Here is a 27,008-nt window from a genome sequence, read left to right as displayed (position 1 = left end):
AAACACACCCACATCAGGGAACTGAACAAAGAATCCTTCAAAGCCCCTGTAGCCTGGTTCCAATCTCAGCGTGTTCCCTGGGGTTCAGCCTTCTGCAAAAGGTTATTTAGAGGACCAGGAATGAGCAGCAGTGGGGAGCTTTGCCTTGCTAGGGGGAGCCATCTGCTGCTCCCATCCCCCAAGCCCCTGTTCCTGCTTCTCTGCAAGTGTGGCTAGACACAGCGGACCAAGAGGGGCAGGGCTTTCTCCATTCTTCTGTCTGTGGCCCTTTCCTCCCATCCCCCTGCAGACCCCACACCCCTCCCCTGGTAGGGTCCCACTCCCGAGCCTGGCTCCGGAGACCCTCGGGAGCCTGGACACGCCCACGTTATGTCTTTTCACCTCCTTTCCTGCAAGAGTAGAGGGAGATGAGAGGAGAATAATTTCGCGTCTCCCAAACTGTTTTATAGCCAAAAGGAGCTTGTAACTCGGGACCCCTGAGGCCCCCGGGATCCTTTTCTTTCATCTCGAAAGTCAGGAGACAGTGTCCTAAACTAGGCGAGCACAGGCAGGAGCAGCACTGAGACAAACATTTCCTACCTGGCTTTCACAGAGGAGGCTGGCAGGCCCGGAGTGAGTGTGGAAAGGATGAGGGGGTGGGGCGGGAGGCGGAGTCCAGAGGGAAGTGAGAAGGCGGGGCAGGTTCAGCCCCCAAGGAAAGGGCGGAGCAGTTCAGCCCTTGAACCAGCGGCAGCGCCGAGGACTCTGGGAAGTAGGAAGTTAGGAGCGCGCTCTGCCCATACCTCCTTCTAAAGATTCGTGCGGCTAAGAACATCCTGCTCCCCCAACTGAATGAACGGCTAATTAGTTTATGATATCGTGGAACTGGGACCGCGGGGAAAGGAGCGACGATCACAGGGGGAGAAGAGGCCCAAAGTGGGGAGAATCCAGAGGTAGAGGGCATAGCTCACGGCGGGAAGACGGGATGGGAATTGTAGAGGGCATTACTCCCTTCCCCACGGGTTAGAGCTGGCAGCCCCAGGCAGCGTGGATCCCGTGGGTTGTGTGTAGGGTGGTGGTGGGGGAGAATAGGATTGAAGTCTTCTCCATGTGAGGTTTTTTTTGGGCGAAAGACCAGCTCCCGCGGGTGCCGGCTTGAGGTTCATTCATGGCCACACACAGATCACCCCAAAGTCCGGAGCCCCTTCCGGCTCTGGAGTTAGGCAGGTACCGGAAAGTACCTGGGTAGGGCAGGAGCAGACCCCGGAGGGTTTGGCTGTGGCTGCCATCTTCCCCTTTGGGATCTTGTTTCCTGCTAAAACGTCCTGACTGGGGACAGAACAAGATAAAATTTTCACACAACCTGGAAGGACCCAGGAGTCCTGCCTCCCTCCTCCTAGGACCCAGACCCCCACCCCCTTCTTTCAAATCGTCCAGCCCCATGAAAGGCAGCAGAATCCCAAGCACGATCCAGGCTCCAAGCCTCAGGCTTCCCTTGCTCATCCCTGGCAGCCTCAGACCCCTCTCCATGTTGGAGAAGACTTGTGCCACCTCCTGAAACTTAGGGCCTTTGATCTGATCAGAGGTTAGGCACTCCTCTAACTCCAAATTACTTTCCTGTTGACGTATATTTAAACACATCCCCTTCTGTCTGGGGGGGGAGGGAGGGCAGGGACCCTGCTTTACTTCTACCTTAGTTGGTGACTCCCTCACTGCAATCCCTCCACCCGAATGAAATCCCCTTGTTGCCACTTGGGCTGTCCTCTGTTTCAGGTTACCCCAAGCAGGCTCTGTTCAGGCTACATAGGAAATACTGACCAAAGAGAGGGCACTAGAACTGGAAAGAGTTGAGGAAGGCTTCTTGCAGGAGGTGAGATTCTAGTTTGGACTTTAGGTAAGCCGGGGAGGTCATTGGTCTGAGCTGGGGAAGAGAGAGCATTCTGCCTGCCCATGGGGGACAGCCAGAGAAAATGCCTGTGACCTGAGAGTGGGGGTGGGGTGGGTTCCTGTTATGGAACTACCAGGAGGCTAATCTGTCCAGGTTCCAGAATATGTTTCAGGGAGGAAGGTGGAAGTAGCCTGGCAGGGTAGGAGGGGGATGGGTCCTAAAGGGCTTTGGATGCCAGAGAACATTGAGGCCTTGATCATGGAAGAAATTTTACTAAGCACTGGGGCTAATGAGAGGCCCTGAGCCTGAGCAAAGTCACCTCAGGGGCTGAAATGAGAGCAGGAATAAAGGGAGACTAGGAAGACCCTCCCAGAATGAGCTGCCCAGAATCAAGCAGGAAGTCTTGGTCCTCAGATTCCTTTGCTTTTCTTTTGCTGGATGGGAAATCTCTCATTTTCCTTGCAGCTTCCTTACTCTGCCTTCCCTTGGAGCTGCAATCTCACTGCCTTCTGGAGGTCACAGGTAGGTCTGATCCCAGCTGTCCTCCTACCAACCTCCACCTACTGACTTCTGTTGGCTCTCCTTACCATCAGGTCTCCTTCTCTTTAACCTACCTTCATCTCTTTTCCTCTTTCATTTTTGTCATGTCTGCAGTCCCCCTCCACAGATTTACCATTAGGTCACACATTTCAGACCTACAGACTTTGCTCAATGTAAGGGTTAAAAATTAAGGTTGGACTAAACATATGAGTGTGGTACAAATTAATATATCTTAAGTCAAGATGACTTTTATAGTAGTTTATTTCTAAAATAGAGGGAAAGAGTGAAAGTAGAGAAATAAGAAAGAGGGTAGTATAAGAAATGTAGCTTAACCAGTTAGACATCTGCCCAGGTGCCTGGCTTTGCTCTGGCAGGGCTCCCAAAGCCCAGCAGGAGGGCCCAGAGGTAACACCCCAGAGGGAGGCCTATCTGGTGTTAATCCCTCTGGAAGTCAGGAAAGGAAGGTCAGCTTTTTCCACTCACCAATTCAAAGTAAAGTGCAGTCTCACCAAATGACCTTCCATCAGCCTTCACAACCTCTAAAGAGCTTCAACAACTCCCTCACATGAAGTTGCAACTACTTTTAAAGACCCTTATCTTCGTCATTCCCTGTGCCTTCCCCCTACTTCACTGGGACCAATTGTCATTTTAGAATTTTCTGAGGACTGCCCAGTTGATCAGTCAGTTGTTTCTGAGTTGTCATCCAATTTAGCACTTGGGTTGTGGATGTCCCCCCTCTTAAGCATAAAGTGGGGGTATATAAACTCTGTTGACTAAATCTAAAAGTAGGCAGGGGAGAATTAATCCATCTTCACACCAAAGGATGCTGAGGCCTGTCTTTCAGCCTTCCCTTCAGGACCCAGGTGTCCTATCTCCCTGGCATAACTTCTGATTAGGGATTTCATTGTCCTATCTTCATACCCAGCCCCCTGTAAACATCCATGAGTTCTTTCTTCCTGTCTATTTTGAGTTAATCAATCAAGAACTTAAAGTAGCCCTTCTTAACCCTTAGTAAGACTCTTAAGTGGAAGAGTTCACAAGTCACCAAAAGACCCCACAGACACAGTCTGTGCAGTGCCAGACAAATTGGGAGCTGATTGGTTTCTGTGAAGGGGGAGAGACAGGAAGTGACAGGAAAAAGGACTTTAAAAGATGAGACTGGGAAGAATTTTCAACCATTTTGCTTTGGTGGCTCATGCTGAGGGATGGCTTCTAGGACTTTACTCATTCTGGGATGGTGAGCCTGGCTGAAGGGAGACTTGGAGGCAGTCACTTTTTCTTGGACTTGTCCTTGACTGGAGCTTTCTGCACTGGATTGGCTTGCTGGGTGAGTTACCAGAGCTGAAGGAGGAGGCTTGCATTGGTGGATTTCTGGCTGAAGACTCCACCTGGACTTCCATGTGGAGACCCGGAACTTGAGGGAGCCATTGCTGGGGGCTGAGCTGGACTTCACCAGAGCAGCACTTAGAGAGGTAGACTAGACCTCTGTCTCTGCCTTCTTCCTACATTTCCCCCTTCAATTCCTCTACCTCGTTGTAAATAAAAGCTACTAACAGTCATTTTGACTTAAGGGCTAATATTTTATAATTGGCAACAACAATCTTACTTTCATAATGCTTAACGCTTCTATTTGTCAAACCCATTTAATTAAAACCAATTTTTAAATCTTACATGCAAGAGTGCAGATTCTTTCCTTTCCCCCCTGACCTTCCCCTTGTTAAGAGTTTTCTTAATTCTTCCCTTTTTCTCTTTAAGAGGCAAAGGAGCAAAAAGGTTTGTATGAGCCCCGCTGCTGGACAGTGCCAGTGGATGACCCTTAGAAGGGTGTGGCTGGCAGTTGGTAGGTGACTTACAGACAGCTGAAAAGATGCTTTTGTCTCTGGGTTCCCCAGAGAGCAGAGCTGTCTGTCTGTGTCTCTGAGGCCAACTGGCAGTTGGAAAAATAACTGACAGTGTGTGAAGAGCAATGAATTTAAGGAGGTGGAAGGTGATTGATGCTGATTGATTCACTCAGATGGGTGGTTAGGTTGTGGGTATATCATTAGAAAGGCAGAGATAGGCCAGGCCTGGCCTGACAGAAGACACTGTCCTGGAAGACAGATAGATTTAGGGGCTTTTTGAAATGTTTAGTGAGGAGTGGGACCTTAGGTATAGGCATAAGAGTTGTCTTACTTTCCTCCTTGCTCTTTCCTTTCCAAAGTTTCCTCAAAATAAACTAAGTGTTTTATGTTTTACTGAACTGCTCTCCTGACTGTTGTTCAAACTCCTACCAACATTTTAACCCTTCACATCCCATCCATCGCCCTTGCTTTGGAGCGGATTCTCTAGCAGACCCCAAGCATTGGGCTCCCTGTCCCAGTTTCCCTTCAAGGATGCCTGAGCTCTACCACAGAGTCTCTGGAGTCCTCCCCAGCTCCTCCTTAGACTTCAGGATCTACTTACCTTGTTTTTCCAGCCTCAGCTGTCCAGCTGGAACACTACCACTGAAACGTCTCTGACTTTCTGGCCATGACTCATGTGAAAATCATCTTCCCAGTCCCTTCCTGTGCTCCCCTTATTCATACTTACTGATTTCCTGCTCCACTTTTGTCAAAGCCATCCAGCCCCCTTCCCTGCCAGGGGTCTGAAGTCTGTTTTTTTGCCCACACATTTCCACTCCTCATTTCCTGGAGGTTCCCTTCCAAAGCAACCTCCCCTCCCCCCCTTCCCTAGATCAATGAATCAATCTATTATCTAGCTAATGGTTTACTTTGGTCATCTAGGTGGCATAGTGGGAAAGATAGGAACTTTATAAAATGGAGTTACTTGGGCTACTTTGCTACCTGCGGCATTTAAAAGAGTGGATGCCATAAACTGTAGTAATTAAAATGGTTGAAGGTTGTAAACTGTAATGAGTAAAATAGTGGAAGATATAAATTATAGTAGTTGTAAGAGTGGGTGAGTAAATTGTGACCGCAGAAAATATATTTTTCACCACAGTGTCTTGTTTTAAATCAAATATTTAAGGTGGTCACCAGGGAAATATTCCCAATTATGAATATACCCAAGTCAACTGGGTTTTATAGAGAATTTAATTAATAATACAATGAGGAATTAAAGAAAGAGAGAGAGAGGGAAAAAGGAAATAAATGAGAAAAGAATAGGCCGGCCCAGGCAGCCCTGGCCAACCCAGGCCTAAGTCCTAAAAGAAAAGATCAGTCAGTCAGTTATCACTCACCATAAGATCTGTTCAAGAGAGGATTTAGGGGGACAGAGTCTCCCCAGAGGGAGATCCAGCCAGAGTCAGCCTCCCTTGAGAGACTTCCTTAGAGATTGTCCTTCTCTCAACAACCTCCTTGGAGCCTGTCTCTCAAGAGACTCCTTCTCAAGAGATCATCCTTCAAGAGATTCTTTTTCAAGAGATTCTTCCTCAAGAGATTCTGTTTTTCAGCTTTTCCTTTCCTTATAAAGGGAAATTTTTCCTTTGTCACCTCCCCTAAATTCTTCCATCTACCAATCACAGTAGATGTTTTCCAAAGGACAGCCCATCCTGAATTCACAGCTGAGTAGACTAATCCTTTTAGTAATCCACACCTGAGTAGGTTAGAATCTCTGAGTAAGTTTCTCACCTTCTTGTCCTGGCAAGTTTACAAGTTGCCTGACCTTTAATAGGTACTTAGCACCCCTTTGTATTAATTCTAAAAATAGGCATGGCTTAAGTATGGGTGTAAGTATTTTTCATTGTTCAGCAAGGAGTTTTCTCCCCTAAAGCAGTCTTAAGTACGGGTGGAGTAGAGGTCTTCCCATTTTTGATCTAAGTAGAGTTCTCACATTTTAGATCTAAGTAGCTTCACTGTTTAAAATGGGGAATGGTCTTAACAAAATGTTCTAAGGTAGAGTCTGAGAATCTTTTAACATTCACAACTCTGAGAAATTTCAAGATTCACATAGCTCTACAGGGGTCCTGGAGTCAGGGAGAATGGCCTCTGAGAGTGACAGACTTACAGCCCAGGTGGGTGTATTTCAGGCACAGATTTGACCAACATCAGCCAATGAGGTGAATTTCATTCATTATAAAGAATTTATTATGAAGATGGCAATAGCTTACTTAGAGATCATTTCTTACATAAGCAGGAGGAACAACACTTTCCTGCTCTCCTACTGTATTTTCAAATGATTTCACTGGCATTTTGGTATCTCAGACACTAATGCTTCCCCCAGAATTACTGACCTGCCATGTTTGATTTCTCCTTCTTTGAAATTACTGACAAGGACAACCATTTCACTCAGTCTTCATTGCCTAGGGATCATGCCTTTGCTCTCTTAAGTGCCTGGACAGGCCTGAAGCCTAGACCTGAAGGTTTCCCCAGGACTGTGCTTTAATCAGAGAAGAAATGGTTCTACTCATTTCCTTCTACCTCAAGTCATACAAATCTTCCAAAGTCAAAAAGGCTCCTCCCTCTTTAACATTTCCTTGGTCTAAGCAATGAGTGGGTAGAAAAGCCCTTCTCTGTACCAGGCACTATTGAAAACATGGCATGCCCTCCAGGTCCCTCCCAGTCTGATGGAGGAGCAAGACCTGTGTAATAGAAGGTTTGAGAGAGGGAAATGGGGAGAGAGGGCAAAGAGATTCTTCTTCCCCTCTTTTTTCTGGGAGAGAGGAAGCTAAGTCTTCTCCCCCTGAGAGAGGGAATATGTCTTATCAGAGAATAGTTCTGGGAGATGGAGGACAAGAACTGGAGAGATTAGCTTTGGTAAGATGATCCACTGCCTCTCCTTTGTTCCCAGCTGTTGTTGAGAGGCAGGATGGATTCTTCTGTCTGGCCTCCTTAGGGACATCCACTGTCACTTCCCTTCAGAAACCTGGGGTCACCCCACTATCAAGGAGAGATGTTGTTCCTTGGGTTAGGCAGTTTGGATCACTGGGATCCTGAGCTAACCTTCCCTTTTTGGGGAGAGATGTGATTTTCCCCAAATCGTCTTCCCCCTTTCCTAGGGTCACGCAGGGAAAGAGAGGTAAGGGTGTTGGGCAAGGAAAGTGGGGAGTAGGAACCCCTAACACATCCCCTCTAGCAGACCAGCCCCCCCAAGTTCTTGGGGTTCATGACTAAGTGCCTTGACCCCTCTTCTGGCTAGCTGCTGGTTGATCCCTATCCCTCAGCTAACTAGCTCTTAATTCAGGAGTCCAGGAACAGGTCGGGGAGAGAGAACTCTTAAGGAAAGATCTGAATGGCTCTGGCCAGCGTGAGGCCAAATCCAAAACCCCTTTGAGAATTCAGGTAGTTGTTCTTGAAGAGTCTTAGTGGAGGTATTTTTGGGTCCCAGAAGGAATAACAGGTCCCAAATAGATGGGCTTTTTCTCAACTTCCAGGAAAATCACCTTCCTTTTCCACTTCCCAGGCTGGAAGAAGACCGTTGGCAGTTAGCTTGAGAGTTCTAATCACTTTAGAAATCTCAGGCTTTGACCTCTGCCCCGCCTCCACTGCTTTTCAGCTGATCTCTCCTTCAACCTGGCTTCTCATTACAACCCCCTAGATCTCTCTTTCTTACATTTCACCTGCAGCTGTGTGTGTGCAAACAGACTCCATGAGAGGTTTATGGGAGGTATTCTGAGAGGGAAGGCTCTGACCAAGAATCATTTGTCCAGAAGGTGAAAATTTAGCTGGCAATTGAAGAATGCTCAGAGGCCACAATGAGGATGGAGAACATTCTAATCATAGGAGACAGCCAACGGAAAGGCACTGAATCAGAATTCAAAGATCAGCCGAGAAGCCAGTTTCCTGGGGTCAGAGAGGAATAAGGTGTAAGAAGACAGGAAAGGAGGTTGAGGTTTCTTCTATGAACCTAACATGTGCCATTAGATCCTGTCACAAAAATTGTGAGTCATCAGTAGTCATAGCCTGAATAAGACACCCAGATAGGGACAGTATTGATTTCAAATCCAGTCTGGAGTGTGGCCCACACAGCTGCCTCTATCCTACTGGCCCACATAGAATCAAAGGGGTTTTAGGGAAGACCAAGAATGACCTAAAGACTTTCAGAAATAGGGCCTTTTTTTTTTTTAGAGTAGCTTCAAGTATTCAAAGACCTTTAGCAAAGCTATTTGTACTTGACCCAGGAGCAAGATACATTCTTTATCGTCTTCCCAATACCCAGTGGTTTGGGTGACTGCTGATTTATAATGCTGTAGTACTGTTCCCACTATATCCTAGCATCTTTTCATTATTTTGGTTGAGATAGTTTAACTTTTGTTTTTCCATGTGATTTTTTTATTACTTTATTCATCACCATAAAATATCCTTTTCATGCTCAATGGAAAGATTTTTTTCTCCTGTATTTTTTTAAATTTTATTCTCTCATAATTCTGTTCAATCTGAAGCTTCTTGTCCAATGAAGAAGTTTATGTGGACTCCAGATTAAACCTCCTCTCCCTCTGATGAAAGCTTCCAAGGCTAAAATGGCTACTAAAAGAAAAACTCTCATAAAATATTATCTCAGCATTTCCTGTAAAATTTTAGAAGAAGCTAGGACAACCTGACCTTGACCCAGCTTTAACAATTAATGTGACCTTTTCAGAACTGATATGTGCCCTTATCAGAGACCTCAGTGAATAGCTTGGACTCAGAAATGTACAAAAGTATTCATAAGAGATAATAAAATAATGCTCTTTCATTTCTGTGATGATGGCCAATTAGATTTCTGCCCTGTTCTTGGTTCCATATTTATAAAAATGTATCATATCCCCAATTGGAGGCCATTAAGCCAGAGGCAGGGCCATTTGACCCCTTCTTAAACTAAAACAGTCTCTGAGCAAAAAAAAAAAAAAAAAAGGTTATTGAGAGGACTGGTCTCACAATAAAGCCAGAATCTGGTTAGCAACCAAAGACAGCCTTGTGAATGGCCCCCTCATATAGTGCTGCTATACAGAGGTGATGTCAGTAAAAGCAGGTGTCCAACCCAAGGACATTGCCCAGCGTGTCTGGGTCCTGGATCTTAGTCCCTGGATCTTGGTCCCTTCAATGGCTAGTCATGCCATTGATGTCACCTCCACCTTAGCCCAAAGGTACTGCATGCCTTGAGGAGTCAGCCGCAGTCAGCATACAAATAGGCTCTTCTGAACAGTTAGGAGGCTACACTAACCTGTGGGTGAAGCCCAAGTCTTTGGCCCAGTGTCCCCCAGAGCAGAGGAGAAGGCTGTGCAGATCGATCAGCTAGTGTGAGGGGGCGGGGAAATATCTGTACCAAATAGCTCTAGAGTAATAGAGAATTATTGAATATCACCATCATAAGGGGAATGGGACTTTCTATTCACAGCTATAAGCACTGAATATTCTCCCAGCTACTACATGGTGCTACATTTTTTAAAGGATTGCTTTGGAATTGAATTTATGCAAGTTTTTTGAGCTTTGGGAGATTGATCCTCAGACAGTATATTAATATTTTAGTTATTTGAAATAGGATTTCCCTCTCTATTATTCCTTTTTTCCCCCTTTGGTCAGTTTTTATTATGCACTTCTTCTGTTACTTCCTCAAACCATATAAGGCATCTCCTAACAACAACAGCAATATATATACATATGTGTATATATATTATATATAAACATGTTTTTTGCCTCCATCTGTAAGGCTTAAAAATGTTAAAGATTGAATTAAATTTATAAAAATCTGGTTGCCAAAATTATTACTCAAGTCAGAATAGCTTCATGAGACTTTATTTTCAAAAGGAGAGAGAGAAGGTAAGGGAAACATGAAAGAGGTATCTAACCTCACAACCTAAGTATTTAGCTCCTCGCCCTGGCTTTACTCAGGCAGGGCTCCAGAAGCTCCAGCCTGGAGGGCCTAGGGGTAAATTAAACAAGGGCTCCAGTGACAAAGTTCCAAGATAGGGGCCTCTCTGGAGACTATTCCCTCCAGAAAGCCAGGAAAATGAGTCAGCCTTTACACTCACCCACATGGTAGTCCTAAAGGAAGATTGAAGAGCAGTCTGAGGTCCCAAGCTGGAACTCCTTCAAGGTCAAGTTTGAAGGGCAAAGAGCTGGTCAAAGGAAGTTCTTGCTACTTTTAAAGACCCTTCCTTTCATCACTTCCTGTGTCTTCCTTCCACTTTACCTGGACCAATTGCAGCTATAGCTTTGCTTAGCCCTGCAGGGGGCAGTCAGTTGATTTTGATTCATTACCCACTAGAGCACACCAGACCTCCCCATACTTAAGAATAAGTGGGGTGTATATACTTGGTGATTAAATCTAAACAATATGCAGGGGAGAGTTAATCCCATCTTCATACATCTATTAGTTCTTTCTCTAGAAGTGACAGTTACAAGCTCTTCAGTTATTAATCCTGTAGATATATATATAATGTTCTCTAGGAACTACTCATGTTACTCTTCAGTATTTTATGGAAATCTTTTCAAATTTTGTTTTATTTTTAAGTGCTTATCATTTCTTATGGTGTGGTAGTATTCCATCACAAAAATATACCATATTCATTCCCCAGTTGATGAATATCCCCTTGATTTCCATTTCTTTGACAACACAAAGAGAACTACTATAAACATATTGGAACATATAGGTTCTTTTCCTTTTTGCCATGATCTTAGGAAAAATGCCCAACAGTGGTATGACTGGGTCTAAGGATATGCACAATTTTATCATTCTCTAGACATGATTCCAAATTGCTCTTCATAATGGTTGGGTGAGTTCATAGTTCCATCATGTGTATTGGCGTCCTTATTTTCCAACACATCTTATTCCTTCTTGTATCTAGAAATGAGACTTATTTTCGAGGAATCATTTTATAACATTTAAGTGTGCTTAATCTCTTTGCTGTCTCATCTGATATCTTTGCTGATTCCCTGGGATTTTCCAAGTCAACCACCATACCATCAACAAACACTGATAGTTTGAGCTCTTCTTTACTTACCTTGATTCCTTTCATTCCTTTTTCTTATATTATTATTTCTAGCATTTCCAGAAGAGTGGAGAAAGTAGGCATCCTTCCTTCAAACCTGCATTAATTGGAAATGGTTCAAATGTATCATCATTTCATGTGATATTTGTTTTTGGTTTGAAATGGATCCTGAAAAAGGTCCCACTTTTAAAACTGTGCTCTTTGTGGTGGCAAAAAATTAGAAAATGAGGGGATATCCTTGGATTGTGGAATGGCTGAACAAAGTGTGGTATCTGTTGCTAATGGAATACTATTGTGCTAAAAGGAATAATGAACTGGAGGAATTCCATGGGAACTAGAACATCTTCCAGGAATTGATGCAGAGTGAAAGGAGCAGAACCAGAACCATTATACACAGAGACTGATACATTGTTGCACAATGGAATGTAATGGACTTCTCTGCTAGCATCAATGCAATGATCCAGGACAATTCTGAGGGATTTATGAGAAAAAGAACGTTATCCACATCCAGACAAAGAACTGTGGGAGTAGAAACACAAGAAAAACAACTGCTCGATCAAATGGGTCGGCGGGGATATGATTGGTTATGTAGACTCTAAGCGATCACCCTAGTGCAAATAGTAATAATATGGAAATAAGTCTTGATCAATGACACATGTAAAACCCAGTGGAATTGCTCATTGGCTATGGGAGTGGGATGGGAGGAAAGGAGGGAAAGAACATGAATCATGTAACCATGAAAAAATATTCTAAATTATTTAATTAAATAAAAACTTTCAAATAAAATAAATAGAAAGAAAAAGGTCCCACTGTGCCAATACTTCCTATTGTATTTTTAATATAAAAGTACTTTGTATTTTATACAAAGCTTTTTCTGCATTTCTTGAGGTGACCCTGTGGTTTGAGATATTTTGAGTTTTATTTTGATTATTGTATACTTTTCCTATTTTTGACCATACTTTTTATTCCTGGTATAAATCCCATTTGATCACAATGATTTCTTGGGCAGTTTTCTGTGATTTTTTTGACAGGATTTTATTTGAAATTTCTGAGACAATGTTTACCAGTGATATTGGTTTGTAGTTTACAGTCCTTGTTCTCTCAATACTCTCTGTAGCCTTTCATGCTTTCGACTAATTTCTCTTCCTTGATACTCTCTTCTCTTTAGGTTGCTAGGATACCAGTCTCTCCTGGTTTACTTCCTTCCTCTCTGATCTCTGCTTTTCTGTCTTTGCTGGATCTTCCTCCAGATCACACCTTGTAACAGTAAGGTTAGGATGAGTGTGTCCTTCAGGGTCCTAATTTTAGTCCTCTTCTGCTCTGCCTCTAGATTTCTTTCATTGGTGATCTCATCACCTATCAGGGATGTAATCAGCATCCCTGCTGACAAGTCTCAGCTTGACATTGTCTGCCCTAATGTATTTGCTGACCTCCAGGCTTGCATGTCAAATTTCTATACTGATATTTCAAAGTGCATGACCTGTGAACATCTGAAACTCAGTGTGTCCAAAACAGAAACTGTTCTCTCTCTATCAGAACCCCCACCTCTACTGTATCCTCCTCATCCCTCAGAATCAAAACCATAGGAGTCATCTGACTCCTCACTGTCTCTTATCCCACATAACCAATATGGTGCCCAGATCTGCCAGTTTCACCTTTGCAACATCTCTCCAATATGCCCCCTTCTGTTCTATGTCACTGCCATCATCCAGGTGGGGGCCCACATCATAAGACAATGGGTGGTGGGTCTGCTCTTCCCAAGAGTCTCCACTCCAGATCATTCTATATTCTGCCACTGGAGTAATTTTCCTACAATGCAGTTCTGGTTGTGTCATTCCCCTACACCATAGGCTCCAGTGGCTCCCTATTGACTCAGGGATCAAATACATCATGTTTGGCTAGCCTATCTTCTTATACCTTATGCCCCAATATGTATTCTTTAATCCAGTGGCACTGGCCTCATGGATTCTTTCAGCTTGTAGTATTTATAGGGAAAGATGGGGAATTGAAAAAACAGGGGATATGGAAGGTTTGTAGCAGGGGTACGGAGGAGTTGGAGAGAGGGAATATGGCTTCTGGTTAGGAAAAGGAGAGAGATGCCCCCTGCTGAGAGACTATTTTTGAACCAAATGGGGTGTCTAAGAAATGAGCCACTTATGATAGCCCGCGGGGATGTCTTCTTGCTGAATTGCTGCCAAAGTTGCCTCAGCAAGTAAACACAGACCCTTCTGAGGGACAAGCCTTTCCCCAGAATTTGGTTGCCCAGCAGGGGTCCGATAAGGACTGTTTGTAGTTGGATGACTGAATTGAGGTTCAGCTCCCTCTATGCCCCAGAAAAGATAGTCCACTTATCTGACTGCGATATTCAAAAAAGATAAATTTTAACCAGTTCGGATTGGTGAGGTATAAGGGAAAAGGAAAGAGGATGTCCCTAAATAATGTTGGAGTCTTTTTCAGCTTTTAAGCTGAGGCCAGGCCTCACAGTCTGGTGGAGGGTTTCACTTATTCCTGCCTATGCTTTATCTGTGCTAGTTTTCTTAATTTCAAAATCTTAGCAGTAGACAGCAAGCAACAAGAAAGTTCTGACCTTAAGAGCAGGTTGGGCCTGGCTTTTCAGGTTGAAGAAATAGAGGCACTACTATCCAGACTTGGAAGCCCAAGCTCCTCCCACTACCTACACCAGGAAGGAAGTGCTCATCACAAGACCCACTGCCACTCCCAGTTGCCCCTCCCCTCACCAACTGTCAGTCTTGACAATTTCTTCTCTCTAATATTCCCATTGTTGCCTGATCCAACACAGTGGCAGACAGTCCAGAACTTGTTCTAGTTTTCTTTCCACAAGCTACAGGTTTGTTGGTTTTTTTAAAAAAACCCTTCCCTCCTTTCTTTGAATTGATACTAAGTGTCAGTTCAAAGGCAGAAGAACAGGAAGGACTAGGCAATGTGGGGATTAAGTGATTTGCCCAGGTTCACACAGTGAGGAAGTGTCTGAGGCCACATTTGAAACCAGAACATCTTATCTCTAGACCTATTTCTCTATCCATTGAACAGTCAAACTGCCCCCAAATGGAAGTGTTTTTGAACCTTTACTTTCCATTTTGGTATCAATTCTTATATAGAACAAGAAGGACTAAGCAATGGGGGTTGTGACTTGCCCAGGGTCACACAGCTAGGAAGTGTCTGCAGCCAGATTTCAACCTGGGTCCTCCTGACTCCAGATCAGGCTATCTGTCCACTGTGTGGCCTAGCTGCCTCTGGCTCCAAGCATTTTTAATGGTTGTACCTCATGCCTAGAATATTTCTTCCTTCCCAGTTCAGAACACTAACCCCACTTTCCTTAAGTCCTAACTGAAAACCTTCCACAAGAACCCTAACTGTAACCCCAGTGAATTAGAGTGACTTCATTCTTTTCAATATTCACTGTTCCTCCTATATAGACCTTGCTTGATATATATATATATATATACACACACACACACACACACACACACACACACACACACACACACACACACACACACACACACATATATTCTGACACTCATAAAGGGTTAGGGGCCAGACGTCTGTGCTTTGGTTTCCTCCTGAATTTGATGAGTCAGATTATCCTGGCATGTATTTCAGGCCTATGTGCTATGACTTTTGATGATTTAGGAGATGGTGACATTCAAGGATGTGGCTGTGGACTTCACTCAGGAGGAGTGGTGCTTCTTGGCCCCTCCCCAGAAGGAACTGTACAAGGAGGTGATGCTGGAGAATGCATGGAACCTGCTCTCTGTGGGTAAGGACAATTTCCCCTGGTAAATGAGTCTGCAATCTAATCAAATATCTTCATTAGTAGTAGACAACATTTGGAGAATTAATCAGTTATGAGAAAGGGAAAAATGCTGGTTTCCTGAGTCCCAAGAAACAAGGACTTCTTGCTGCCTAGTTTTCCAATAAAATAACTTGCATTGTATAATATGAACTTGGAAGTTTCCTTTGGTGCTCTTGAAACTGTTTCTTATCAAGTCTAGGGAGCTTCAATCAAAAATTAAATCCATGTTCAAGAATCTCAGACATGGAACTAATCTCAAATATTCTTTGATCTCACCTTTACCTGGACCTGAATTTTGCCTCCCAACCAAGTCTCTGCAAACTGTTCAGGCAGGTTTTTCTTAGAACTTCTTCATCTTTAGGATGGATCTAGTACTTGGAATATTTTTCTCTTTGATAAGCATAAACTTTTAGCTTATAGGTCTTAGGTGTCCCTAGTAGAGCAGATTTGTCCTTAATCTTCCTTCCTATTGCCCTAAACTTCCAGCCCAACTGATGAGAAATAGAAGGAAGGAAATAAGCATTTATTATCCCACCTAGTCTTGGCCAGGTGCTCTGCCAGGAGTTTTCTTTATATTATGTCACTTCTTCCCACACAATTATCCCCATTTCACAGTTGGGGAAATAGAGATTAGATTAAGAAGCTTGTTCTGAGGCATACACATCATTGTTTGTGGCCAGATTTAAACTGACACCTTCTTGACTGTAACCACTGCAGTTCTAACTGCATGAGATATTTTATAATAATGGAAAACTATGGAATGAGTACATCCTTCTATAAAGGAAATGCACCAGAACCAAATTTTCTAATTCCAAATTGGTTTCATGATCTTCTCCCCCTTTCTGTCCCTAAAAATAAATGCTGTGGAAACTGTTGTTCAGGAGTCCTTGTAAGCATCCTGCTTACCTTCCTCTGTCATTGTCAGGAATAATGAACTAGCTTAGAAACAGAATGGGGACCAATGAGGATTTGTTGAGTCACCTAGTAGAAGAGGCAGAAACTCCCTATACACAGGGTTTATCTAAGTTTCAGGGAGTGAGGAGCAGTTGGGTGATCGGACAAGAACTGATCCATCAAGGTCTCTTTGTCTGAGGCTTCAGATTGATCCAGAAAATGACCCTTTTACCCAGCTTGTGCTTAAAAGTTTCTGCCAGAATGGAACCCAGCAGGGTGGGGAGGGAGGAGTGGGACAGAGGATTTGGCTGTTGCTCATTACAGGACCCACAGCAGGAAAACATGGCACATCCTATCCTGGATTTCTTGCATTACAAATAGTATGGCATGAGGGCAGACTCATGTGCTAATCCCAGGGAGAGATTCTCTACATGGAGTAACTGGATTCATGTGCCTTTCCCTAAAGATAAATTTCTCTCCATCTTCCTCCCTAATTGACTCCCCATGACCAGGGCTTGCAGTTTCCAGAGAAGATGTGATCTCTTATTTTGAGCAAAGGGAAGCACCATGGATGCTAGAGCAAGAAGACCTGAGAAACTGCTCTCCAGGTGAGTAAGGCAATGTGAAGAGTGAATCAAACTCTCTTTGTCTATCATCAGCAACTTTTAAGTTAATCAAAAACTTAAGAACCCCTACTTAGTACCTTACCAGTCTCTAAGTATGAGAGTTCAGAGTGACTTGCTAGAGTGGGTGACAACTCAAGAGGCCACTGCCCCATCCCTGGGCAGTACTAGGCAAATTGAAAGACTGTGATTTGTTCCTGTAAAGTGGGGAAGGGACAGGAAGTGTAAAAATGGATATTCCTTGAAGTTATAATAAAGGGTTCACTTCACTGATGATGGTGGTATATCAGTAAAGTATTGAAAAGTATTATAGGAACAGGATCAGTGTGGGAGGGAAAGAGACTAAGCTAGAGTGGAGCAGCAGCTATCTCTTTTTCCCCTATGATAACAGGTTGTCAGTTACCACACTGTTTCTCCAGAAGTGGCTGAAGGGGATTTGATGTTTAGTTCCCCAGTCAGCTACACTTATGGATGACTTCAGTGCCTCTCCTTCAGAGGGGATCTGGAAGCAGGCCCCTGCCAGAGGTCTGCCTCTGAGGGAATGACCTCAGGTATTCTTTGTGAGATCTGTCCCTAGTTTCTTGAAGCAATCCTTTGAAGTTGTGTTTAGAGGCTTGAACAAATATCTGACTGCTTCAAAGGGTTTATTATTGGGTTTCGGGTAAACTGGATAAGGATAGAGGAAATAGGTGGCCCTGTTACAATGCTACATGGTCTGTGGTCTGAAAGGACAATAGATATTCCCTAACAGATTTCTCTATCCCTTCCCAGCTAAAATAATCCCTTCTATTAACTTATTTATCTCTTTAACCTAAGAGAATTATGAAGGAATAAGTTCAGGAAGGCAGGGAAGGGCAAGGAACCTATGCCCTCCTTTGCAGGTCCTCAGCCTGCCCCTCAAGGGTCTGAGATGTCCTTCAGGTTGAGAGAAGTAGGAGATGTGTGTTTGGAGGAAGATCAGATATTAGCTTCAATATTTAACTGATCTCTGGGGCTCAATCTTTGTCCTGTTCTGGGAGAATCAGGTGACCACATCACCTCAATTTAGAGAGATGGCAGCCTAGAAAGAAATCTCTATCATCTTCAGGACTGGCTCTGCTTTAGTTCCAGTTACTGCTGACTACTGAAAATAAGGTCAAGAAAGAGAAAGAAACATGGCTGAGACCAGAACATGCATTCCAGGTGTTGTGGTGGAAATTTCACCTTTTAAGATTGTTATAATATTGAACAATGGCCGCCAAGGAATTTACTTATGAAATTCCTAAAATGAAACACTCAAGTCAGAATGGAGTTTATGGAGGTTTAATCACAATGGGAGTAGGGAAAAGGAGAGGGAGAGAAGGAGAGAGGAGAAAAGGGAAAAGGGCTACTCAACCTCTGACCAAGGCAGAGGGAGTTTAGGCCCAAAGGGCCAAGGTAGAAGGAATCAGTCCTTGACTCACATTGACTGATCTGAATGGAAACTGTCTGCAGGCATCCTCCCTGTCCAAGCTTCTCACACGAACTGGCATCTCGCTCTCTCCACAGGAAGTGAGCGAATTCCAGACGCTGTTCCCTACCTCACTTCCTGTGCCTCACAAGTGCCAATGGTGGCTCTAGCTTGGCTTAGGACAGCCCAGGTGGGCAGTTAGTTATTTCTGATTTGTCATTGACTAGCACATGCCCGTGTAGTGTGGGTGTGCACAATTTTTGGGTGCTAGACCAAGATGGAGACTTTTAAAATTCACACAGGAGAGAGACCAGAATGCAAGGATGCTGATAGAGCTTGGACCTCTCATAAGCCCTGGTCTAGTCAGTAAACATGGATTAAATATAAAATATATCCTAGGAAAAACCCCTGAGAACACAAAGGAAAGACAAAACCAGCTCACAATCTAGGATCAATCATGGAGGTGGTTTAAAAAGAAGCAACAGATCTCGAATCTCACTCTGATGATCTAGGGCGAAAAGAGTGTTGAGGAATGGAAATGCATTTAATTCAACAGGGAAATAAGAAAATAAAGGAATGAAGACATTTTGAAAGAAATGCAATCAAAAGGAGGAAATATGAAAATTAAAATGATAAAATAAAACCCAAAGTTAGAATAGGTCATCTACTATGTGTCACACACCTTCTAAATATCTCATTTGATCCTCAGGAACTCTAGGAGTTACTTCATATTATTATGTCAATGTTATAGTTGAGGAGACTGAGACAAACAGAGCTCCTGTGAATTGCCCAGGGCTAAAAGTCCTAGCAAATGTCTGAGGTAGAATTAGAATGCATCACTACCTGTATTGAGATTTTTAAAAAGAATATCATGAAAATGCCAGTATCTATGTAAGGTAAGAATTAGGTAGAGAATTATTCGAGCTCTCTTGCTGAGGGATGAAAATTTGTTTTTTGGTTTTAGCTTTATAACCAGTCAACAATATGACTTACTACCTACCATGGGAAAGATTTATTTTTCCATTGACTCATGACAAACATTGTATTAAATGATAAATGTGCTTGAAGATCAGTGGCGTAAATTGCTTTTTTTTTTTTAAGCAAAGTTTCTCTACAAAATCACTTTTATAAGAATATAATTTCATTTTTTCTCCCACTAGCAAATTGGCTACACTCTCACTGAAAGTACTGAATGACTAACCTGTATTGTAGACCAGGGCCTTTAAGGAGCTTCCAACCAGAAGAACAAGAACTTAAGTGGAGTATAAGTTCAACTCAGAAAACAAGTATAGCATTGCAGTGAGTGGCCAGTGAAGGGCTTTTTTTTTTTTTCATAAAAAAGCTTATGGTCAATGAGGGTTTCATAACAACCCTGTATCAACCAGAAGATCATAGATATGGTCTCCAATAGTCACAGACACATGTGGTTCTGTGTAATTTGGTGGTTGGAATGTTTCCAACACCAGAGCTAACACAGTAACATCAATACCAACTCATTCGTCTCCTGTCCATCCAAACACACATCTGCTTGAATTGCATGACTTTGCCAGGATTTTACATCTTTATCACATTCTTCAGATTTAACACTACTCTCATTGATCCCCTTAACTTCTATATTAGTTCCATTGTTTACATTAAGATCATATTTTCTTTATCCATTTTACATTCTCCATTATTTTCCATTATTACACAATCATTAGAATTTTCAGCTATTACACCAAAATTTTCTTTTTCCCCACATTCATTAACTTTAATTACATTTCATTTGTTTTAATTACATTATTTACAGATTCATTAATATTATCCTCATTACAACCAATACCATCAACCTCAAATTCATTTTGCACTGATTCACCCAACACTTAAGAACTCTGGGTACCCCTTCATCATGAACATGCATCTTTGTTTTGATCCCCCTTCTGAACCACCTGGCTATACTTTGGTCTAGCTCCAAACTTCCAATCATGCATAGTATTCAGATCAAGTGCTTACATTTCCTGCATTGGGATACCCATTAGCATTAACCTGTCCTTGATATTTATTCCCATTATTAAAATTATTCATATTCCACCCATTAAAATTCTGTCTCCATCCATTATAATATCCATTATTAAAGCCATTTCCTCTATCTAATTGTCTAGAGAATTGTCCTCTATAGTCATTGTCCTTTACAAAATGACCCAAATGATTGCACAAATAGCACCTCGCAGTCCAGATCTTCTTTCCCTAGGAACATTTTAATCTCTAGGCTGTACTATCTCAATGCTACTACTGCTTTAATTTCCATGATTTCACTATCCTTTGCTTTTTTATTTGCATCTTGTAGTTGCCTTTTCAAATCTTCAATAATAGAATCTTTATCATCTGTACACTTATCTTTATCAGCTGAAAACACATAACATGCTTTTCTCTTTAACTCTTCTAGACTCATTGTCTCTTAATCAGCACAGTTGTTTCTAAAAAAATTTCTTACTCAGTACATGCATTCTTTGCAATAATCCTTTTATGTGTGCAATTGTCTCCTCAGCTAATACATCTAATCCCAATTGCTGTTCAGCAGTTTCCATCAATTTATCAAGGAATGCTGCAGGTGACTCCCCAATTTACTGCTTAATATGCTCAAATTTCGACCAGGAATCAGGTCTTGTTGCATTTTTTCATTACTTCTATAATAGACTCTCTTATTTTAAAGTTCTATAAATGTGAACTGAATTCAAATCAAGTTCTTCAAAATCAACCAGCCATACATAGTGTTAGAGCAGGAGTATTATAGGTTTCTACAATAAACTGTTCCCTCTCTCTTCTAGTTAATAACTTCTAGTTAGTAACATCAGAAGAGAGAAATCCACAAAATCCAGGTCATAGTTTTTTATTGCCCTCTTAAATTCTTGGATTACTTTGTTTGGATCATCAAAAAATCTGGAGGTTCTCCTTTTGATTGCATCTAATTCTGTACCTGAGCATTGCTTGTGTGATTTTAAATGAATACTTTCATTATCTGGTGAAACAAGAGGCAGGTCTCTTAAAGGAAACATGGAAGCAGATTTTGCATCTAGTACCTCTGTTTCCCTTTCTAGCCAACTGGGAGTCTTTGGTGTTGTATAACTTCCCTCTGCTAATTGCCCAATACCATTCATATCAGCATAATTAAATTCAGAACCAGTTCTTTTCCCATTTACAGTGGTATTAAGAATAGTTGCATAATAATATTTTTCCATCCTATCAATCTTTGCTTGTATTAATATCATCTGCTTCATGTCAGAATCCCTAAATACCATAGTAAAAACACCCTTGATTTTATATACAGTAAAAATGAAAAATCCATTTAAATTTCTACACACTGTGAATCTTGAAATTTCTCAGACTTGTGAATATTAAAAGATTCTCAGACTCTACCTTAGAACATTTTGTTAAGACCATTCCCCATTTTAAACAGTGAAGCTACTTAGATCTAAAATGTGAGAACTCTACTTAGATCAAAAATGGGAAGACCTCTACTCCACCCATACTTAAGACTGCTTTAGGGGAGAAAACTCCTTGCTGAACAATGAAAAATATTTACACCCATACTTAAGCCATGCCTATTTTTAGAAGTAATACAAAGGGGGTGCTAAGTACCTATTAAAGGTCAGGCAACTTGTAAACTTGCAGGACAAAAAAGTGAAAACTTACTCAGAGATTCTAACCTACTCAGGTGTGGATTACTAAAAGGATTAGTCTACTCAGCTGTGAATTCAGGATGGGCTGTCCTTTGGAAAACGTCTACTGTGATTGGTAGATGGAAGAACTTAGGGGAGGTGACATAGGAGAAAACCCCCTATATAAGAAAAAGGACAGACTGTTGAGGAGATCTCTTGAGAAGGAGTCTCTTGAGAGACAGGCTCTAAGGAGGTTGTTGAGAGAAGGACAATCTCTAAGGAGGTCTCCCAAAGGAGGCTGACTCTGGCTGGATCTCCCTCTAGGGAGATGCTGTCTCCCTGAATCCTCGCTTGAACAGATCTTGTGGTGAGTGATAAAAGACTGACTGATCTCTCTCTCTTAAGACTCAGGTCTAGGCCATGTTGGCTTAAGGCCCCTCATACTTATTCCTTTCTTAATCTTTCTCTCTTTCTTTAATTCCTCATTGTATTATTAATTAAAATCTCTATAAAATCCAGTTGCCTTGGGTATATTCATAATTGGGAATAATTCCCTGGTGACCACCTTATATTTTGATTTAAAACAAGACACTGTAGTGAAAACATATTTTCTGCGGTCACAATTTACTCACCCACTCTTATATCTATCACAATTTATATCTTCCACTATTTTAATCATTACAGTTTAAGAACCTCAACTATTTTAACTCTCACAGTTTATGTCTCCCACTCTTTTAATTGCCACAACACAAGCAAACAGTAACAGAGCCACTGGTATATAGGAACACACTCTGCATTGTTAACTTCATTACTGGCTTAAACATATCCAAACCCCAAATCAGATAACAGCATTCAGGAAGAACAGTAAAAAAAAAGTGGTATTAACATCAAATAAACATATAGCACTTCCATTATCCACATTGTCATTTACAACTGTTAAACAGGAATAATCAGGGAACAAAAATCTGTGTAATTTCCAGCCACTTTGAAAAACCTCTGCTGCAGAGCTGAGGTGCTGAAGGAACAGCTCCTCTCAAGTGCTAAGTTTGATTGACAAGCCTCCAGTACTCAAGATCTTATTTGGCTTGAGTGCTAGACAGCTCCTCAAAGAATTTCACTGCCTGCTTACTTGAGTGACAGGTGCAGCAGGAAATTCTATAACCTGTCAGTTCGCTCTCAACTGTCTGTGAGAAAAATACTGACAACCACGCTTCAAAGATTCCTTCAGGCCTTACCCCAAAACCTTTCTGGCTCAGCCAAACTATAATGTGTAATGTGTATAACATTACCCAAAAGGGAAAATATTGTTATAACAAAGTTGGGCCATTGATTCTTAAAGTGCCAGTAACTAATTTTTAGCCCAAGTCCTTGTAGCATTATCTCAAATCTCCAAAGGGCTTATGAACCACTAAATGGGAATGACACAAAAGGACTAATGATGAAACATGCAGCCCATTTCCTTACAAAAGGATGATGGACTCAAGTTACTATATGAGATATATTTTTAAACATGAAAAGGGCCATGTCTTTATTTAAATTGTATTCAAGAGAAGGATTTTATTGTAGGGAAAAGAGGCATTCAAAGAAAAGCAAAGGCTCAAGAAGTAGGGAACAGAACAAAATCTTTCATGTCTTGGGTGAATACAAAAAACAGTATTGATTTTCTTCATTTGATCTCAGATCCTGCAACAACAAAAAATAAGTTTAAAAGCAATCATGAAGGAAATTATATAATGCTTAAGGATAAACGAGATCATGAAATAATATGAATATTTAGTATATATGTACACTGTGGTATCATACCTATGAGGATAGGATTGAATGTATAAGCAATAAAAACAGAAGCAAAAAAAGAAAAATTGAAAGTGAATTGTCTAGTACTATGGATAGACCATGCCCAATCACAAGTTTTGATCTGAGCTACTAGGATTTGGATCAAGTCACTCAGCCAGCCATTCTGAGGTCATGGTCTGAGATAGGAATGTAATCATGCCAGCCTTGCCAAAATCACAAAGAGCCAATGTGATACTATGTGAGGTTCTTTGTTAATTAACTTGTTCTTTAAATTTGAGGTAATGGCATGTTCAAATGATAGATTGTATCCATTTAAGTTGAAAACTTTTCTTCTTACTTGAGGAAATAGGATATAAAGCAGTTTATGTTCTGACAGTGGAATAAAAGATGTGGAGTGTGTGTGTATGTGTGCATGTGTGTGTGTTTGTCTACATACATATGTTTTACTGTTTGTTTCTTTTAGAAAGAGAGATGAGACCTAAAATGAAGGGTACTCCAACAGAAGTGAGCCTCTCTGTGGAAGAAACGGGCCAACAAAGATTCATGAGTGATGGTCCCGATAACCTAGCTTGGAGAGAATTTGGTGTTGAATCTCAAAATTCATCCCTTATTAAACATCAAAGAATGCACCCTGAGGAAAAATCTAGTGAATGTAATCAGTGCAGAAAGACTTTTATGTATGGGGCCAATCTTGCTGTACATCAGAAAATCCACAATAGGGAGAAACATTATGAATGCAAGCAATGTGGAAAGACATTCAGTCAGAGATCCAGTCTTGCTGTACATCAGAGAATCCACACTGGAGAGAAACCTTATGAATGCAAACAATGTGGAAAGACATTCAGACTCAGATTCAATCTTGCTAAACATCAGAGAATCCACACTGGGGAGAAACCTTATGAATGCAATCATTGTGGAAAGACATTCAGGGAGAGCTCCAGTCTTGCTGTACATCAGAGAATCCACACTGGGGAGAAACCTTATGAATGCAATCAGTGTGAAAAGACATTCAATCAGAGGTCCAGTCTTGCTGTACATCAGAGAATCCACACTGGAGAGAAACCTTATGAATGCAATGAGTGTGGAAAGACATTCAATCAGAGGTCCAGTCTTGCTGTACATCAGAGAATCCACACCGGGGAGAGACCTTATGAATGCAGTGAGTGTGGAAAGACATTCAATCAGAGGTCCAGTCTTGCTGTACATCAGAGAATCCACACTGGGGAGAAACCTTATAAATGCAAACAATGTGGAAAGACATTCAGTTGTAGCTCCAGTCTTGCTGAACATCAGAGAATCCACACTGGGGAGAAACATTATCAATGCAATCAGTGTGGAAAGACATTCAATCAGAGGTCCAGTCTTGCTGTACATCAGAGAAACCACACTGGGGAGAAACCTTATGAATGCAATCAGTGTGGAAAGACATTCAATTGTAGCTCCAGTCTTGCTGAACATCAGAGAATCCATACTGGGGAGAAACCTTATGAATGCAAACAATGTGGAAAGACATTCAGTTGTAGTTCCAGTCTTGCTGTACATCAGAGAATTCACACTGGGGAGAAACCTTATGAATGTAATCTGTGTGGAAAGACATTCAGGGAGAGCTCTAGTCTTGCTGTACATCAGAGAATCCATACTGGGGAGAAACCTTATGAATGCAATCTGTGTGGAAAGACATTCAGTTGTAGTTCTAATTTTAATGTACATCAGAGAATCCATAGTGGGGAGAAACATTATGAATGCAATCAGTGTGGAAAGACATTCAATCAGAAGTCCAGTCTTGCTGTACATCAGAGAATTCACACTGGAGAGAAACCTTATGAATGCAATGAGTGTGGAAAGACATTCAATCAGAAGTCCAGTCTTGCTGTACATCAGAGAATCCACACTGGAGAGAAACCTTATGAATGCAACCAGTGTGGAAAGACATTCAGTCAGAGGTCCAATCTTGCTGTACATCAAAGAATCCATGATATGAAGAAAACTTAAGTCAATGTGGAAAAACAGTCACAATGAGTTCCAGTCTTTCTCATCATCAGAGAATCCACACTGGTGTGGCCAAAATTTATCACACCAATGCAAAAACTCCAAGTTAATTATGTTTATTGAGAGCAGGCCAACCTCCCATTAAAGCTGAACCCTTGTTCAGATCAGGACCAGAGACCACAAGCCTTAGGAGATAGCCTTTTTTATAGAAGTCTGATGACATCCTCTCTCAAAAGACAGACTGAATACAGAATTTTCATATGGACAGATCACATCAGATCTGAATAAGCCAGAAAGTATTAAAAAAATATTATGGGTGGCAAATGTATATCTATTATTATTACTGACCTTTTCAGTAAAGGGTTAAGATTTAATGTTGTTTCCACTGACAACTAGGAGTCAGCATTTAGATGGATGAATGTGTGACTGACATTTGCACCAGAGATAAGTTTGGACCCAAGGGCAGTCCTCTACCTCCTGTCTTATGATCTTACAACAGGGTTTGGTGGGCTTGTTTGGAACTTTTGGTTTTCAGGCTTAAGGTCAAAAAGCTTGTCAGAAATATTTGATACCATCCTTAAATTGTATTTTAGCTAATGTTTATAATTACTTTGAAACAAACTATATTATCTGTGTTATAATCATAAAAGCTAATACTATTGTAATCATAAAAGGCAGTTGGGGGATTTCACACACACACTGGTAAGAAACTTTCTGGTAAGAAACAGGCAATGTGGAGAGATATTCAGTTGGAGCTCTTGTCTTGCTATTGTATAATTAGAATTTTGCTGCTCCAAACTCTCCCAGTTTCCCATATTCCTTCTCATTTCATGTTCTAAGGGAGCGAAATATATTTTTGTGTAGCTATACCCTCTTGCTCTTCCCAGGAATGAGATTTATGGAGGTGGGGCGAGTGCTAGGAAGGAGAATTTCATTCACGTGGCTTTTACTCAGGCTTTTACTTTAAGTGATTATTAATAAACTTTATAAAATATAATACTTGGAGTTATTGACTATTAATTTAAATCTAACACTATGCATCAGAGAATCCACATGAATGAGAAACCTTATGAATGCAAGCAACATCAAAAAACATTCAGACAGAGCTCCTATCGTGCTTTGCATCAGAGAATCTATGCTGGTGAGGAACTTTATGAATATAATCAATGTTAAAAGACATTCATAGTGTGCTCCAGTCTTATACATCGGAGAATCAACACTGGGGAAAATCCTTATGAATGTAAGTGATGTGGAAAGGCATTTGCATGGAGCTCCAGTCTTCCTCTCCATCAGAGAAACCATAGGCTTTCACATAGAGCTGTCACCTTCCTCAAAATCAGACAATTCACTCTAGTATACCATAAGCCATACTAAGATTAGGTCTAAATTAGGTCTAATGACTTGGACCTAAAGTGTGATGCCATAATCAAATTAAAGTGGGAGCATAGAATAGTTTTACTTTTCAGATTAATATATTGATAAGTGAAGAATTTATGAGCAAATAAATAGAAAACATGCATTATAGCAGAT

The 27,008-nt window shown here is 41.6% G+C and overlaps 1 protein-coding gene across 1 annotated transcript; it reads left to right on the top strand.

Annotated features, from left to right (window-relative positions):
- Positions 1 to 683: 683 nt before the first annotated feature.
- On the top strand, positions 684 to 26,475 carry LOC107649752 (zinc finger protein 883-like). The gene is made up of 4 exons (XM_016424668.2): positions 684 to 2,389; positions 14,949 to 15,075; positions 16,518 to 16,613; positions 23,953 to 26,475. The coding sequence occupies exons 1-4, from the start codon at positions 2,306 to 2,308 to the stop codon at positions 25,479 to 25,481; spliced, it is 1,836 nt and encodes a 611-aa protein (XP_016280154.2). The 5' UTR covers positions 684 to 2,305; the 3' UTR covers positions 25,482 to 26,475.
- The last annotated feature ends 533 nt before the right edge of the window (positions 26,476 to 27,008 follow it).

Source organism: Monodelphis domestica, chromosome 8 (genome assembly GCF_027887165.1).
Source record: "Monodelphis domestica isolate mMonDom1 chromosome 8, mMonDom1.pri, whole genome shotgun sequence".
In the NCBI taxonomy this organism is placed as follows: domain Eukaryota; kingdom Metazoa; phylum Chordata; class Mammalia; order Didelphimorphia; family Didelphidae; genus Monodelphis; species Monodelphis domestica.
Note: the sequence above shows the minus strand (reverse complement) of the source record. Positions and strands in the feature narration are given on the sequence as shown.

Excerpts from the sequence above, each read along its gene's own strand:
- LOC107649752 (XM_016424668.2), top strand. The coding sequence starts at position 2,306 with ATGGGAAATCTCTCATTTTCCTTGCAGCTTCCTTACTCTGCCTTCCCT. Across the intron at positions 15,076-16,517 it reads ATGGAACCTGCTCTCTGTGG|GGCTTGCAGTTTCCAGAGAA; the intron begins GTAAGGACAATT and ends CCCCATGACCAG. Across the intron at positions 16,614-23,952 it reads CCTGAGAAACTGCTCTCCAG|AAAGAGAGATGAGACCTAAA; the intron begins GTGAGTAAGGCA and ends TGTTTCTTTTAG.